Raw genomic sequence first — 16,968 nt, 5'->3', positions numbered from 1 at the left:
TGCTAATCTCTAGGTTGCACCTTTTTACACTGATTGGGACTCGTGATATTTTAATATTCTTTTCGTCATTTTCCTGGTAACCAACCAAACAATGTGCCACTGTGAAGCACATTGTATCAGTGCTTCTCTAGTTTGTAAAATCATCAATTTCCATTTCCCTTACTAATGGCTTTAACCGGTGATCATCTATTTTCATAACTCAATTATCTTTAGTAAAATGTTTTCAATTTTTACCTTTTTCTTATGCCAATAAAATTATCATTACTCTGGGATTTAAGAAAAAAATATTTAATGGACATTGTGATTAGACTCTGCCATGTCTAGATTAGTTCTGAAATCAAATTGAAATCGATCTAATCAAATTTTAACCAGGACATAATCGTATTGATTACCGGATAATTATGTTATGTACCCCAATATCCAACTTAATATTCATTGGCGACGTCGCGGCTTCAAATCCTAAATCCTGAGATTCCAACATATCCTTCAGCTTCAAAGCATCAAAGATTGTTTATTTATTTTATTTATTATGCCTTTTATTGACTTGATGTGCCTTCCATATTTTTTATAATTATATGCACTGTTCCTACCGGGCGCGTAAGCTTTGATGACGGAGTTACCAGCAGGAAATCCCGGCATAATCCTGGAATATTTCACAATCTTTAATTGAAAATTCTCGGAGAAACCGAGAGAACTCAACAGTGGAATTTTGTCTTCTACTTACTAATGTTTTAAGAATCTCCTGTTATAAATTCGGACATGAGATCAGCACTTTTTCTAATGTGGTGAATCGGCTTCTTTCTTGTGACACATGTTCCTTGCCATTTGGCATTCAATTAACTTCATACTTTATACCCCTTTTGCTCTTTTCATTTCCAAGGTTTGTTACTGTGTTTTAACTTCTTACTTTCGCTCTCTTTTTTAATTTCCCCGTGTTCAGTGACTGTCTATTTGTCCTGCTAAGTTCAATTATTTCATCAGAAAGAGAAGAGAATGTGTGAGAAATGTTGGTATTCTGTTATGGCTATGTTTGTTTTCTTAACTTATGGAGACAATGCCATCACAGGGTGTGCATCGTATTTCTCGAGCTGCCTTAGGACGTAGGAGAGGTTTTCTGCATTGATTTTCTCTAAGGTTTGTCTTTTTTAGCATTTGTTTAATTTGTCTAAGCCCAAATGAAAACAAACTTGCATTAGAAATTGGCTAAATTGCTGTGAAAAGAAATTCTCTTCTATGTAGCCTCTAGCATTATTTGAATCGTCCTTAATATTCTCTCTCTCTCTCCCTCTCTCTGTTTTGTTCTTCTTTCTTCTTAAGTGGATAGTTGCTGAGGCTTGAGCTTTTACAGTTCACCAGAGCATAAAAGAAGATACGAAGTAGTTCTATATTCTGCTCTAGGAACTCATTCTGCTTTGGCCTTCTGAATTCAGAATTTAGATTATTCAAATATACCATTGTTTGGCGTCTTGTGTGGTATATTCTTATATTTCAGAATTAAAAAGTAACTCAATTTGTTGCCTGTTTTCAATAGTTAGGGTCAATCAAAGGCCTTTCTGCAAAAGATGGATCCAACAGTCCCAATTGAAGATCAATTTTCCAAGCTACATCCAAGTCTGCCTGTGAACACTAGAATTGGGATAGTAGGAGCTGGTCCAAGTGGCATATCAGCTGCTTATGCACTGGCTAGGCTTGGTTACGATGATGTGACAATATTAGAGAAGCATCACACTGTAGGTGGCATGTGTGAATCAGTCGAAATCGAAGGTACAAAGTGAAAAATAATGTTCTCTATGTCAACTCAAAGACATCGGATGTTTGACTATATGTTTCTTCTATCTGCACTCTGCAGGAAAGATTTATGATCTGGGTGGTCAAGTTCTTGCTAAAAATAGTGCACCAGTCATCTTTCATCTTGCAAAAGAGTCCGACTCAGAATTAGAAGAAATGGATTCTCACAAACTTGCTCTAATTGATAGCTCTACAGGAAAATGTGAGGACAACAAAGTTGCGGATGATTATGTATCTGTGATCTCACTAACCTTAGAACTCCAGGTCAGTTTCAGTTGTCCTGTCCTGAGCAGTCATGGGTATTTGTTTTCTTTTTTGCTTGATGTTAGTGCCTTGGCTGTCAATTTTACTTCACATTTTGTTATTTTCAGGATAAGGCAAAAGGTTCAGGTCGAATTGGAGTCCATGCTGTGAGTGAATTTGCATCAGATTTAACTCCTGAATATCTCGAGTGTCGTGGACTGAAATCTATTCCTAAATCTGTAGCTTATGGATACACTGCTTCTGGTTACGGATATCCTCAAGACATGCCTTACGCCTACATTCATGAGTTCACTCGGACTTCCATGGCTGGAAAGATAAGACGTTTCAGAGGTGGATACACTAGTCTCTGGCAGAAGGTCATTAAATCACTTCCAATTGAAGTTCATTGCAACACTGAAGTACTGGCAATCAAACGGAATTCTGATGGTGTTAGTGTTGATATAAAAAATAGCAATGGAGAATTCAAAGTGATGGAGTTTGATAAGATTATCATTTCCGGTGCATTTCCTTTTAAAAATGGAAAAACTTACAGATCACCTCCTTCCAATGTTACAGGTTTTTTAAGTGCTTTACCTCTTGATTTCTATTTTTTCCCCTTCTGTCAATTTCCAATAATTTTAGTGAGGGATTTTGTTGCAGAATCTGAGACTGAAGTGATGGATCTAAATGAGCTTGAAAGAGAGTTGTTCAGCAAAGTTCAGACAATCGACTACTACACCACTCTTTTAAAGATTAAAGGACTAGAAGATATGCCAGTCGGCTTTTATTACTTCGGTGAATATATGGATGATCCTGCGACAATTGGACATCCAGTTGCAATGCAGAAATTTTATTCTGACACTGACATTTTCCTGTTGTGGTCTTATGGAAACTCTGCCGATATAAAGGGACCAACCGTCACGGACCTTGCCATCAAAGTATTTAAAAACATGGGGAAAGAAGTTGAAAAGGTTGTTCTGCAGCGAAGATTTATGTACTTTCCTCATGTTAGTAGCCAAGGTATTGCTTGCCGAACTACTTCTATCACATTAAATTCTACCCGAGTCCTCACGAGGGATACTAACGTATTTTTCCTTTCTAAAATAATTTAACAGACATGAAGGATGGGTTCTATGAGAGACTGGAATCCGAACTTCAAGGTTTGAGGAACACTTACTATGTTGGTGGGCTCATGGCATTTGAACTTACTGAGAGAAATTCATCTTATGCCATGGCTTTAGTCTGCCAGCAGTTTGCAAATAACAATTCTTTGCCAATGTGTCCATATGTCAAGGTAATTGACCTTCTAAAATTTTGAAGCAATAAACGGATGTTTGAATATTGATGGTTTAGAACTCAACATAACTGTTGCATGTGATGTCGCAGACTTTGCTTCCATTAAAATCAGATTGCTGGGACGGAAAACCAAAGGAACTAGGAGAACTACCAGGAGTAGAGTTCCCTGATCTATCTACCCTTCCTGATTACTTGAAACACTGGGGAATGCACAGTACTACAAAAAATAAAACACTCTATACTTGGATTAAAGAAGAAGGGGCAGTGGTTTGCCAGAGGACTTATGGAGAACTGCTTGCTAATGCTTCTTGCATTGCTCATAACCTTTTGAGCAGCCGAAAACCAGTTATTAAGCCTGGCGATAGGGTCCTCCTAGTATATGTTCCAGGCCTCGACTTTGTTGACGCCTTCTTTGGGTGCTTAATAGCTAAAGTCTTGCCAGTCCCAGTTCTTCCACCGGATCCAATGCAAAGAGGTGGACAAGCACTTTTGAAGATTGAAAACATTGCTAAATCTTGTAATGCAGTGGCAATTCTGTCAACTCTTTTTTATCACTCAGCAGTACGAGCAGGTTTTGTGAAGAATCTGATCTCATTGACAGCAAAAAATGGGAAATCTTCTGCTCGCTGGCCTAATCTTCCATGGTTGCACACAGATTCCTGGATAAAGAACTCCAAAGACTTGCTTCCAGAAAATATGGATAATCAATCTGAATGTCAGCCAGATGATTTGTGTTTTCTGCAATTTACATCAGGGTCCACTGGTGATGCTAAAGGTGTCATGATAACTCATGGTGCTCTCGTTCACAATGTGAAGTTGATGCGAAGAAGGTATAGGAGCACCTCAAAGACGGTATTAGTAAGCTGGCTTCCACAATATCATGACATGGGGCTGATTGGTGGGCTTTTTACAGCTCTAGTTAGTGGTGGAACAGCAATTCTGTTTTCGCCGTTGACCTTTATCAAGAATCCACTCTTATGGCTTCAAACAATGAGCAAATACAAGGCTACTCATAGTGCAGGCCCCAACTTTGCTTTCGATCTAGTGATTCGAAGATTGGAGTCTGACAAGGAAAAGGTTCAGAACTATGAGCTCTCTTCCATGATTTTCCTCATGATTGCTGCTGAACCAGTGAGGCAGAAAACTCTAAAAAAATTCATTGAGCTTACTCGTCCTTTTGGCCTTTCTCAAGAAGTGATGGCTCCTGGTTATGGATTGGCTGAAAATTGTGTCTTTGTCAGTTGTGCATATGGGGAAGGTAAGCCCATCTTGATTGATTGGCAGGGAAGAGTCTGTTGTGGGTATGCTAATCCCAATGATGCAGATGTTGACATCAGAATAGTCGATCCAGAGAACGGTGAAGAGTTCGAAGAAGATGGAAAGGAAGGAGAGATATGGATCAGTAGTCCAAGTGCTGGAATTGGGTACTGGGGCAGGGAAGAACAAAGCCAAAACACTTTCAGAAATGTCCTTAAGAATCGTCCTGGAGAAAAATACACAAGAACTGGAGACTTAGGAAGAATAATTGACGGGAAATTATTCATCACAGGAAGAATCAAGGATCTAATCATCGTTGCAGGACGAAACATTTATTCAGCAGATGTAGAAAAGACAGTTGAGAGTGTATCCGAGATTTTACGCCCAGGTTGTTGTGCGGTGGTTGGTGCTCCAGAGGAAGTCTTATCAGCAAAAGGGATTTCGGTTCCAGATGGTTCTGACCAGGTTGGGTTGGTTGTAATTGCAGAGGTTAGAGATGGTAAGCCGGTTGCAAAGGATCTGGTTGAACGGATTAAAAACCGTGTTACAGAAGAACATGGTGTTCTTGTGGCTTGTGTGAAGCTGGTCAAGCCAAGAACCATTAGTAAAACAACATCAGGTAAAATCAAGAGGTTTGAATGCCTCAAGAATTTTACTGATGGAACTCTGAACGTTGTGCCAGACCCAATTTTGTCCAAAAAAACACTGTTTCGGTCATTCACCACAGGGACATGTAAGGAGGGAAGAACCCCACGACCCCAGCTGGCGAGCTCTCCCATACAAACTTCTAAATTTGGCAACAAAGAAATTGTAGAGTTTCTAAAAGGGCTTGTTTCTGAGCAGACAGGAATTTCTGTCAAGAATATTTCTGCAACAGAGAATCTTGCATCTTATGGAGTCGACTCAATTGGTGTAGTCAGAGCAGCTCAAAAGCTTTCAGATTTCCTTGGAGTGCCAGTTGGAGCAGTAGATATCTTCACTGCCACCTGCATTTCAGACTTGGCAAGCTTCTCAGAGAATCTTGTGATGAAGTCTCAACCTCATCTTGCGAACTCTCCATCCCATCTTCCAGAACCTGATATTGATTCTTCTGAGCTGATGACAGAAATTTCCAAGACTCACCAAATCTACATCGGGTTCTTACAACTTCTTGCTCTCATTTATGTTTCCATCATGCTAAGCTTTCCTGCTTATTTATCAATTTCTGCTTTTACAAGCTTCATCTCAGCCAGCCATGCATCGATAGATCAAATTCACTGGTCAGGTTATTTAATTTCTCTGGCCTCAGCTCCTTTTGCTTGGATCTTTTGCATGGTTTCTACCTGTATTTGTATTGCTTTCCTTGGAAATTCTTTCTTGAGACCAAACTATGCCCTCAACCCTGAAGTCTCCATCTGGTCAATAGATTTTGTTAAGTGGTGGGCACTATATAAAGTCCAAGAAATTTCTTCAAAAGTTTTTGCAGAGCATTTGAGAGGAACACTATTCCTAAACTATTGGTTTGAGATGCTCGGAGCCAGGATTGGATCATCAGTTTTGCTTGATACTACTGACATAACAGACCCATCTCTAGTTTCAATTGGAGATGGAGCTGTGATTGCAGAAGGGGCATTGATTCAAGCCCATGAAGTGAAGAATGGAACATTAAGCTTCCTTCCCATTAGAATCGGCTGCAATTCCTCTGTGGGTCCATATGCTGTAGTCCAGAAGGGAAGCGTATTGGAAGAAGAAACTCATGTACCGGCCCTGCAAAAGTGTGAAGGAGGCAAGGTGATGTTTAAATCTAGCAAGGTTCACAATATTCAAAAGGTATATTGTACATTCCCAACTACTAATTTTTTTATGAAGTTGAAAATCTATTTCGAAGTAAATCATTTGTTTAAGAAACTTTTTTGTATTGTAAACTTAGTATAATAATGAGATGTATGCTATATATAGATAATATTTACACTTTCTTAATATGATCATATGGTTGATAAGAATGAAATTATTAAATATTTCATCTTAAATTTTAAAAGATAATATAAAATATCTAATTAATATCATTTTAATTAATTATATATTTATACTAAAAAGATATAAACAAACTTACATCAAGTACTTTTCTAATAATATTACTAGAATCTCAAAATAAATGTCATCAAACTAAATTAATCAAAATGAAATACACTTGAGGAAAAGGAGAAAGAGGGGGAATTTTTTTTTTTAAATATTATAAGCAGAGTTAAAAATTGACATCAATTTTGGTGTGAAAAATCCCAACTAGAAAAAGTTTGGATTTTTTCACCGTCAAGCCTTTTTTTAATTGTAATATTTCATTCCACGTTTTCAGGTTGCAATGCAGCAAAATCCTAGCATGTCTGACTCCATTTACCACTTGATGGGCATCTATATGGTTGGTTTCCTGAGCACTCTCTCAGCAGCCATTATCTACCTCCTTTTCATCTGGCTATCTCAAAAGTCCGCATCCCTTCAACAATTCTCGTTTCTTTGCATCTGTGGAGCCTTTCACTGGGTTCCATTCACTGTTATTGCTTATGCCACAATGTTTGCTGGTGTCACAACAAACCCGGTTAACTTTGCAATCTCAATCGCTATTCCGTACTTCGCTCATGGCTTGATACTTGGCTTCTTTACATGCACTTTGACCCATTGTCTTTCTGGAAGGAAAGAGAAAGAGCAATCCCACCTCAAGACTTGGCTTCGCCATCGAATTACTATTGCCTACCACCTTAGATTCGCCAAGCTCCTGTCTGGAACAGAAGCCTTTTGCATGTACTTGCGCCTTCTTGGTGCTAAGGTTGGGAAACATTGTTCTATCAGAGCCATCAACCCTGTTTCAGACCCTGAACTGATTACAATTGGTTCTGGTGTCCATCTTGGTGACTTTAGTAGGATGATTGCCGGGTTCTATTCATCCGATGGGTTCACTAGAAGGAAAATTGAGGTTCAGGATAATTCTGTAGTTGGAAGTCAAAGTCTTGTGCTACCTGGTTCTGTTGTTCAGAAAGATGTAATTCTTGGTGCTCTTTCAGTTGCTCCAGTGAATTCAGTTCTTCAAAGGGGCGGTGTTTATATTGGGTCTCAAACTCCAGTTATGATCAAGAACACTATGCATTCTTTGGATGACAGGATAGAAGAGATGGACATTAAATATAAGAAGATAGTTGGTAATTTGGCTGCAAATTTGGCTGCTACAACTTTGAAGGTGAAATCAAGGTACTTCCATCGCATTGGTGTTAGTGGAAAGGGATACTTGCAGATTTATGACAGCATCAAAGGATTGCCTGAACACAAAATTTTCTGCCCTGGTAAGAGGTACCCTATTGTAATCCGCCACAGCAATAGCTTAAGTGCTGATGATGATGCAAGGATAGATGCACGTGGTGCAGCAATAAGAATACTCTCAGATGAAAATGAACTTGGTAGTAACTCTTCCCTTCTTGACCTGACACTAAAAACAGGCAAGGCATTTTATGCCCGGACAATTGCTGATTTTGCAACATGGCTAGTGTGTGGGCTTCCAGCCAGGGAGGAGTTTGTGAGGCGAGTTCCTCACGTCCGTGATGCAGTGTGGATGTCTCTTCGCAATGCTAATTCGTATGCTGAGCTACATTACTATTCCAATATTTGCAGGCTATTCAGGTTCACAGATGGACAGGAGATGTATGTGAAATTCAAACTGCGGCCTTTTGATGAAGGCATCAATGAGGATTCAGGTAAAGTGGAGCCTATTGGAATTCTTCCCCCAGAAACAGGCGCAATTCCAAGGGATGATAAAGATACCCGCCCCTTGCTTTTCCTTGCTGAAGATTTCCAGCGCCGTGTAGGTTCAGCAGGTGGGGTTCGCTACATTTTCCAGCTGCAAGTCCGGGCAGTTTCAAATGATGAAGCCAGCCGTGATATTGCACTTGATTGCACCAAACCATGGGATGAGACTGAATTCCCATATATTGATGTTGGAGAAATTATTATAGATCAAAATCTCACCAGTGAAGAGTCAGAAAGGCTGGAGTTTAATCCTTATCTTCGATGCCATGAGCTGGATGTTATTGGTGCTACATCATGCTCCCAGAGTGCTTCAATTGATCATGGTCGTTCATTGATCTATGAAATTTGTCAACATTTGCGAAACGGGGAACCACTTCCAGAAGCCTGGAGAATCTTTATAGAACAATCTGATGTTAAAGTAGACCTCTCAGGCTGTCCAATGGCTGCAATGTTGGAGAAAAAAGACTTGGGAAAAGTGACTCTAGCAAGGACTTGGTATCAGACCTCATGGGCCACTTTTGGTCAACCATTGCTACAAACAGTATTTCCATACTTCGTAATGGGGTTGGTAATCTTTGCTCCTCTGAATTGGGTCCTTTGCTTGAAGGAAAGCAAGAAGCTATCACTGCATTGGCTGCTTCCATTGGTTTGGGTTTCTTCAGGGATTGTAGCAGCATTAGCTTGTGTTGTGGGCAAATGGATTCTTGTGGGAAAGAAGAGAGAAGGTGAAACAGTGATGATTTGGAGTAAAGGAGTCTTCATGGACACTGTATGGCAGGCTATTAGAACAATAGTTGGGGACTATTTCATGGAAATGACAAGTGGATCTATCTTTTTTAATCTGTGGTTAAAGCTGATGGGTTCAAATATTGAATTGGAGCAGGGGGCATATGTAGATAGCATGGGAGCTGCATTGAATCCAGAAATGGTGGAGATAGAAAGAGGTGGATGTGTAGGAAAAGAAGCACTTTTGTTTGGACACGTATATGAAGGTGAAGGAGGGAAGGTTAAATTTGGTAAGATAAGAATTGGAGAAGGTGGGATTATTGGGAGCAGAGCTATTGCAATGCCTGGAGTAACAGTGGAAAGTGGAGGCAATCTTAGTGCTCTGTCCCTTGCCATGAAAGAAGAAATAGTTAGGTGAATTACTTTTTTGTATCCATCTGGCTGGTCTTCCCTGTAAATTACCATTATGTGCCCATCTCAGCGTTTTAAAAAACAAAAAGAAATTTTTTATTGAAACCGTCTCTGTCTGTGTCTGATGTACTGATATGCTAATTTGATACTTCTACTTCCCAATTGCCATCCACCACCTATACGCTACACGAGATATATTGTACGACGAGGATCAATCAAACGTCAATTTATTAAGAGGCTGGTTTCAATTTTGCTCTTTTTTTTTTTTTAATAATAATCTGTATTATATATTAACTTTGTTAAAAATTCTTTATTTTTTTATTTAATTATAATTATATTTTTATTATTTAAATTAATTTTAATATTTATATAAATTTAAATAATTTTAAAATTTATATAAATTTAAAATTTTTAAACTTTAAAATTATTTAATCTACTTATACTTAATTTTAATTAAATGTAAAATTTTATAATAAATAATTAACTACAATAAAAATTAATAATTAAAATAAAAAATATTTTTAATCTATAATAATAACATGGAAATTTAACACGGTAATGAATTATAGTTGAAATAGAATTGTAATGGAATAAACTAGTTTTTCTCTCTTATATTGGTAGATTTTTAATAAAATATCAATTAATAAATTAATTTGCTATATCAATAAATTAATAAAAAATCAACTAATAAATTAATTTGCATGAAGGGAGACATTTGCATTGTTCAAAATGAATGCGCTTTAAGATTTATATTATATATAATTATTTTATTTTTTATTATTTAAATTAATTTTAATTTTTATATAAATTTTAAATTTTTAGTCTTAATTGTGATTAACTTCTATTTAATTAAGATTTTTATTTGTATAAAAAAAATTATTGCAATCAAAATAAAATTTTCTAAAAAAATTAACTAAAATAAAAATCATGTTTTTAAAGCAAAATCCATGACTTTCTTTAAAAAAAAAAAAGGAATTGATAATTTTTGTAAAAAAAATTCCTATACAATCATTATTCTAAATTATTGAAAATTTAGAATTTAATATTATACATTGATAATTAAAAACTAAATAAATTATGCATATTTTATGAAATTAAATTGGCATAAAATTGTGTTAATATTAGAATTTTTATTTCAATTTGACAATTTCTCTATGGTGAGATTGCATTATTATTATTAATATTTTTATTTATTTATTGAAATTAAAATGTTGACATAGAAAGATAATTTGTATTTGGTTGTTTTTATTGTTGGTAGTGGTTATTCTTAATTAACTAAGTAGTTATTCTTAATTTTTTATTTAAAAATTTTATTTAAAATAATTAAATTTTTATATTTATTATAAAATTTAAGTAATAATAAAATTATATATTACTTAATTTTTAGTAAATTACAATGAATAAACTAATTTTTATAATTTAAATAAGTAAATAATTATATTATTATTGCAATAGAGGTTATTAATATTAAATTATTTAAATTAATTATATTAAAATTTTGTTTTAATAGATAACAATAATGGAAACTGCAAGAAGTATAATAAGATTCATGCAAATTATGGAAACTGAAGTACCAAATTAAAAATATATTAAAGTTCATGAACATATAGTTAATATATTTCCCTTTATATAATTTTTAATATATACGTAGACTATGCAATATGCATTTATTTTAAATTATATACATTATAATGACAATTTTTTTTTCATCTATGAATATTTTGAAAATTAATAAATTTATCAATTTGAATAAATAAATATATATATATATATATATATATATATATTATTTAATTTATTCAAAGATAAAAATATGCATTATATATATGTGTGTGTGGAGTTGAATGCGTGAATAAACAAAATTATTTTTAATTATTTATATTAATTATAATATTATAATTTATTGCTATAAAAATACAATTAAATTAAAAAAATTGAAAATTAAATAAATATTTCAACCGTTAAAATAAGAAATAGCTAAAATTATATTTTAACTCGATAAGATGAAAATATATTTTAAAAGAAAAATAATATTTTTACAATAATTAATAATTATTTAATATATATGTATAATTTATTTATAATCTATTTTTATATTTTTAATGATAAATTATTATGCCTTAAATAATTTATAATATTTTAATTTTTATTGTGTTTATTATATAAAATATACGTAATAGGTAAATAATTAATGCAGATTGATACAGCATATATATAGTTAAAATCTGAGGTGATTGCATTTATATATACTTTGGAGTCTTAATTTAAGATTGATAGTGTATATATGTATATATTTTATAACCTTCATTAATTTTAAAATATTTTAATTTTTTATATAATATATTAATTCTTAAAAAAGTAAAAAAAAATTTCAAAATATTTTAAAATATATTAATTAACTAACATTGAAATTTTTTTAAAATTATGCATATAAAAAATTAAAATACGACTATAAACAAACATGCAACGCATCTTAAAAATAAATAAAATATTAAAAAAGTATTTTTTTTATAATATTAAAAATAAATTTTACATAAATATAAAAGGTGGTGGAAATAAATTAAATTTATTTAATAATTTAATTTTTACGGGTCAAAACGGTGATGAGCAGCCGCGTGAATAGTGAAGAGAATGTCATCATGGCTGACGTGTATGGCAGTATACCTTTTATGTAGACGTGATCGCAGGTGATTTCTCCTTCTAAATTGGCAAGCTTTGAGGTGTTTTCGCCCACTTTGGACTCTTTTTGGCCGCCACCCTCATCCTCATCCGCCACTTTCCTCCCCTTCTCTCTCTCTCTCTCTCTCTCTCTCTCTCTCTCGACTCTTATTAAATTTTTGTTCATTGAATTTGGCAAAAGTGTTTGTTTTTTAATTTCTCTGGCACAAAATACATATTGGGTCCATTTCTTCTCTTATCTCTCTGTTGAAATTGAGGAGCATCGATACTTATGGTCGTCTTCTACCATAACGCAGCAATTTCATTTCCCAAATTGTAGGGTTTCGTATTTTTCACATTTAGTTTCCATTCTTTTGCAATATTTGATGGGTGAGTTGGAAGAGATTGGAGCTGATATCAGGTACCGATTTCTATTTTTCTTAAATCATTTCATTATTTGCCCAAAAAGATCTATTTTTTTATCTGTTCCATCAATAGCAATTTCATTCGCAAATGATTTATTTCTATGTAAATTTACAAATTTTGTGCTGCTTTTATTTATTTTGGACATTCTTTTAAGAAGCGGGTTGTTTTGCGATGGAAAATAGCAGTGGCTATTGTGTATAAGTTTTGTTTGCCTCGATGCAAACCCTTTGGAGGAAATTGTTGGTATTATTATTATTATCTAATTTGGGACTATGACTAAGATGGATTCTGATTTAGTATATTGATGGCTTTTATTCAGCAGAATGTTTGCAATTATTTGGTTTGCTGAGAAAATTTAGGAAATATACAGGAGTCCTAAATTTTCCGTGCTTGGTCAGTGAGAATATTAGATGAATACTGCCCTTCCCCATCTCCTTCTCATATAGAGACGGATTATACGTTCTTGGTAACAAGGTGGACTATTGTTTATTGAATGCTAGAGCCCTGTCTGATGTTTGCTGATTCATTGGTTGACAGTTCCGATATTGAAGTCGACGACATCAGGTGTGACAACATTGCAGAGAAAGATGTTAGTGATGAAGAAATTGAAGCTGAAGAGTTGGAGAAGAGAATGTGGAAGGATCGAATCAAGCTCCAAAGGATTAAGGAAAGACAGAAGTTTGCAGCCCAACAAGCTGCAGAGAAGCAAAAGCCCAAGCAGACCTCTGATCAGGCACGGAGGAAGAAAATGTCAAGAGCCCAAGATGGAATTCTCAAGTATATGTTGAAACTAATGGAAGTGTGCAAAGCACGTGGATTTGTGTATGGGATCATTCCTGAGAAGGGTAAGCCGGTAAGTGGTTCATCTGATAATATAAGAGCTTGGTGGAAAGAAAAGGTAAAGTTTGATAAGAATGGGCCAGCAGCCATAGCAAAATATGAAGCTGAGTGTTTGGCCATGGTTGAGGCAGATAAAAATCGAAATGGAAACTCCCAAAGTATTCTTCAAGACCTGCAAGATGCAACTTTGGGATCTCTCTTGTCTTCTTTAATGCAGCATTGTGATCCCCCTCAAAGGAAGTATCCTTTAGAGAAAGGAGTTCCACCACCTTGGTGGCCAACTGGGAACGAAGAATGGTGGTTAAAGTTAGGACTACCCCAAGGTCAGAGTCCTCCTTATAAGAAACCTCATGATTTAAAGAAGATGTGGAAAGTTGGGGTATTATCAGCTGTAATAAAGCACATGTCACCTGATATTGCAAAAATCCGGAGGCATGTCCGCCAGTCAAAATGCTTACAGGATAAAATGACCGCAAAGGAGAGTGCAATTTGGTTGAGTGTCTTGAGTCGAGAGGAATCCCTCATTCAACAGCCTAGCAGTGATAATGGCACTTCTGGTATAACTGAAACGCCTCAAGGTGGACATGGTGAAAAGAAGCGACCTGCCATTAGCAGTGACAGTGATTATGATGTTGATGCTACTGATGATGGTATTGGTTCTGTTTCATCAAAAGATAACAGGAGAAATACAGCAATGGAAGTGGAGCCACCAAGCAGTGTTCAAAATGACAATCTCCAAGCTGTCGAAGATAAGGATCAAGGGGAAAAGCAACCAAGGCGAAAGAGGCTTCGTGGGAAATCTAGCCATGCTGATCAACAGTCTGGACCATCTCTTAGTAAGCGTTCATTTGCTGAGGAGCCTATAAATACTGTGCCTGATATAAACACTACTGATTTATCAGCTGTGAAATATCAGATTAATGGCACTGAACAGGAAAATGATACAACTACTGGTTTGAGGCCTTGGAAGAAAGGCCTTGAAAGTGGATCCAGTCTACCACCATCTGAATTTAACTACTTTCCTGCCGTTCCCCCTGCCAATGTTGATTCTATGGGGAGCATGCATGCAGATGGAAGCTCCATGTTTTTCTCAGACTTACAAAATTCAGGGTTGCATCATGGATCTGCTTACGATATCTATAATCCATCTGTTGACTATGGGCCTACTCATGATGCACAGCGGTCTCATGTCACAATGGATGCACCACAGATCAGATCACAAGATTATGGAGGCCACGTATCAGCTTTACATAAGGATGGAAATGAGATCACTGTAGGAGAGTTGCATCATTTGATTAAGGATAGACCTTTTGGGTCTCCGCCTCCACTACATAGCTTGTCGTTAGAATTCGGAGGACTCCCCAGTCCATATAATTTTGAAATTGATGAATTCTTACTTGATGATGAGTTGATCCAATGCTTTGGTGCATAGTTTTCACTATTGATATTTCAGATTTATAGTGTAAGTGATACTTCACTCTAATCTCTGATCCAAATTTTATGTCCATTTTTAATTTTTGATCATCCAAGTCTGATATTTATCTTTTTATGGTTCAGGGACTGCTGAAAATGCAGCAACTGGATATGCTGACATTGTGGTTGTCAATATATAAGTACATGTGCATTTCTAGACTGAAAGTTCCTGTCTCTTCTTCTTCCCAAAAAAAAAAAAAAAACCTTTTTCTTTCCCATAACTCATTCACATTATCAGGGAAATGAAAAGATTTATAAATATTTTTATTTTTTTCGTAGTTGCCTGGAGTTATCCTCAGAGAAGGACAATTGAGGAATTGATGTAAATGAAATGATCTGTTGGACTGGATAAATGACAAAATTATGATATTTCTCATTAGCTTTGGTCAAGATGAGTTTTTTAGTTGGTATCCTGATTGTGTCTTGCCTTTTTGTTCCAATGTACATTTAATTTCTGCCATATATGTTTCTTCTTCATTTAACTGCATTGATTGATTGTTGAATGAGCAAAATTTTTATACTGGTTTTGTTCATAAGGCTGAACTGGGCTTGCTGCAGGAGAGTGAATAGTTTGTCAGCATAGGTTGATGCTATGCTTTTGCTGATATTGAGCAAAAGTATAATCATCAGAAATTCAGAATATTACAAATTTGTGGTATCCTTGAGTGTAAGGGTGCTCATGGTTCAGTTACCCAGTCCCAGACTGAGCAAGCTTTCAAACTGATGTTGTGTTAACTGAATTTGCTAGCTGGTTTAACTTTGTCTAACCAAAACATCTCATCCATCATCTCTCCGCTGATGACCAGTCCTTACTATGTCAATTTACAATACCAAACACACTTTAAGAGAAAAGAAGTGCTTGAAAAATCTGGTTTGCATTTAGTTTGATAGAAATGCGATGGGAAGGGGGATATGGAAACTGTTACTTTGTACTCGTGAGAAGGCCTTCTGAGCAGGACTACGTCAGGGAAGTTGATATTATGAGATTTATGCTGGTAGACTTTTTTTATCATTTAGATTTATGCTGATATTATGAGATTTAGTTTACACATTGTTGTTTCCTACTTTCACATGCAGATTTGGCACCTCTGTTCTTCATACTTGGTCTGCACTGCATTAGCTTAGTTGTTCATTTTGACAAACTATTTTAGCCTTTTTGTCTCCTTTTTTATCCATGCGATGTGCTTTGGTATGCTTAAGTTTTCTAAAGATCAATTAAAAATTTCCATTCCAGTATGGAGAAAACGTTGTTAACTTGTGATTGAAAGTTTTTGAAGCATGGAGTGACACTGCAGGCTTTAGGAGATGTGGGATCTCAAGTATTGAATTTTCTTGTAAAAGCAATCTGTTGTTGGGGAATACTGGAAGTGGAAACCAATTGTTAGTATTGTTGAAAGCCAACGCTTGGCCTAAGGCTTATACTTTTTGTCTGGGACTTTCACAATTCATCGAAAAAAATATAATAAAACTATTCTAGAATTTCCACTAAAAATGTACAAACTTCCATTTGGCGGTCTCATCGAACTTTAGGAGCTATTAATTATGTAAGTTTTATTAATATTTAATACACATAAAATTTATATGAATGCTAATTAAATAAGTCAACTATGTCAAAGGAAGGTCATGATAACCTAGTTGTCCCATAGCAGATAAAGATCAACGGAAATAATTTGTCAGTTAAAGAGAGTTTTTTAAAATTATAAGTTCGAAATTTAAAATTTCATTTGAATTAAATAAATTAAAAAAATTAGTTAAGGCAAATTTGGCACTCCAGATTAAAATTAACTTAATTAAAATTAGATTAAAATTAAATTAATTTGCATCAGTTTAATTTTAACTTAATTTGATTTGATTTGAGTTAAAATTAAATTTTTAATTTTTTAAAAAATTTTTAAAAAATTAACAATTAATTTTAAATAAATTAGATGAATTGAATTAAAATCAAACTAAAATTAAATTAAAAATAAAAGCGAGAGAAATTCCTCAATGTGGTCTCAGATTTCCAACCCTTCGAACAAAAACCATCGATCCTAATTTGATTCATCATATTTCATATCGAATGCCATATCAAATAATCAA

The 16,968-nt window shown here is 35.0% G+C and overlaps 2 protein-coding genes across 5 annotated transcripts; both read left to right on the top strand.

The window, feature by feature from the left end:
- The first annotated feature begins 7,555 nt into the window (after window positions 1–7,555).
- LOC110639794 (uncharacterized) lies at window positions 7,556–9,597 on the top strand. The gene has a single exon (XM_021790880.2). The coding sequence runs from the start codon at window positions 7,682–7,684 to the stop codon at window positions 9,497–9,499; it is 1,818 nt and encodes a 605-aa protein (XP_021646572.2). The 5' UTR covers window positions 7,556–7,681; the 3' UTR covers window positions 9,500–9,597.
- Window positions 9,598–12,229: 2,632 nt separating this feature from the next.
- LOC110639329 (ETHYLENE INSENSITIVE 3-like 3 protein) lies at window positions 12,230–15,299 on the top strand. Of its 4 annotated transcripts, XR_009145475.1 has the most exons (4): window positions 12,236–12,571; window positions 12,947–14,878; window positions 14,974–15,050; window positions 15,169–15,299. XR_009145475.1 is itself a non-coding variant. In XM_021790243.2 (3 exons), the coding sequence occupies exons 1-2, from the start codon at window positions 12,537–12,539 to the stop codon at window positions 14,846–14,848; spliced, it is 1,770 nt and encodes a 589-aa protein (XP_021645935.2). In that variant the 5' UTR covers window positions 12,230–12,536; the 3' UTR covers window positions 14,849–14,878; window positions 14,974–15,067. The 4 variants fall into 4 exon arrangements, 3 of the variants coding, with proteins under 3 accessions (XP_021645935.2, XP_021645930.2, XP_021645925.2); XM_021790243.2 differs by lacking the exon at window positions 15,169–15,299 and having other exon boundaries at window positions 12,230–12,571; window positions 13,114–14,878; window positions 14,974–15,067; XM_021790238.2 differs by lacking the exon at window positions 15,169–15,299 and having other exon boundaries at window positions 14,974–15,067.
- Window positions 15,300–16,968: the final 1,669 nt, after the last annotated feature.

Source organism: Hevea brasiliensis, chromosome 17 (assembly GCF_030052815.1).
Source record: "Hevea brasiliensis isolate MT/VB/25A 57/8 chromosome 17, ASM3005281v1, whole genome shotgun sequence".
Lineage (NCBI taxonomy): Eukaryota > Viridiplantae > Streptophyta > Magnoliopsida > Malpighiales > Euphorbiaceae > Hevea > Hevea brasiliensis.
The sequence above is the reverse complement of the archived record's forward strand: the minus strand, read 5'-3'. Positions and strand labels throughout refer to the sequence as shown.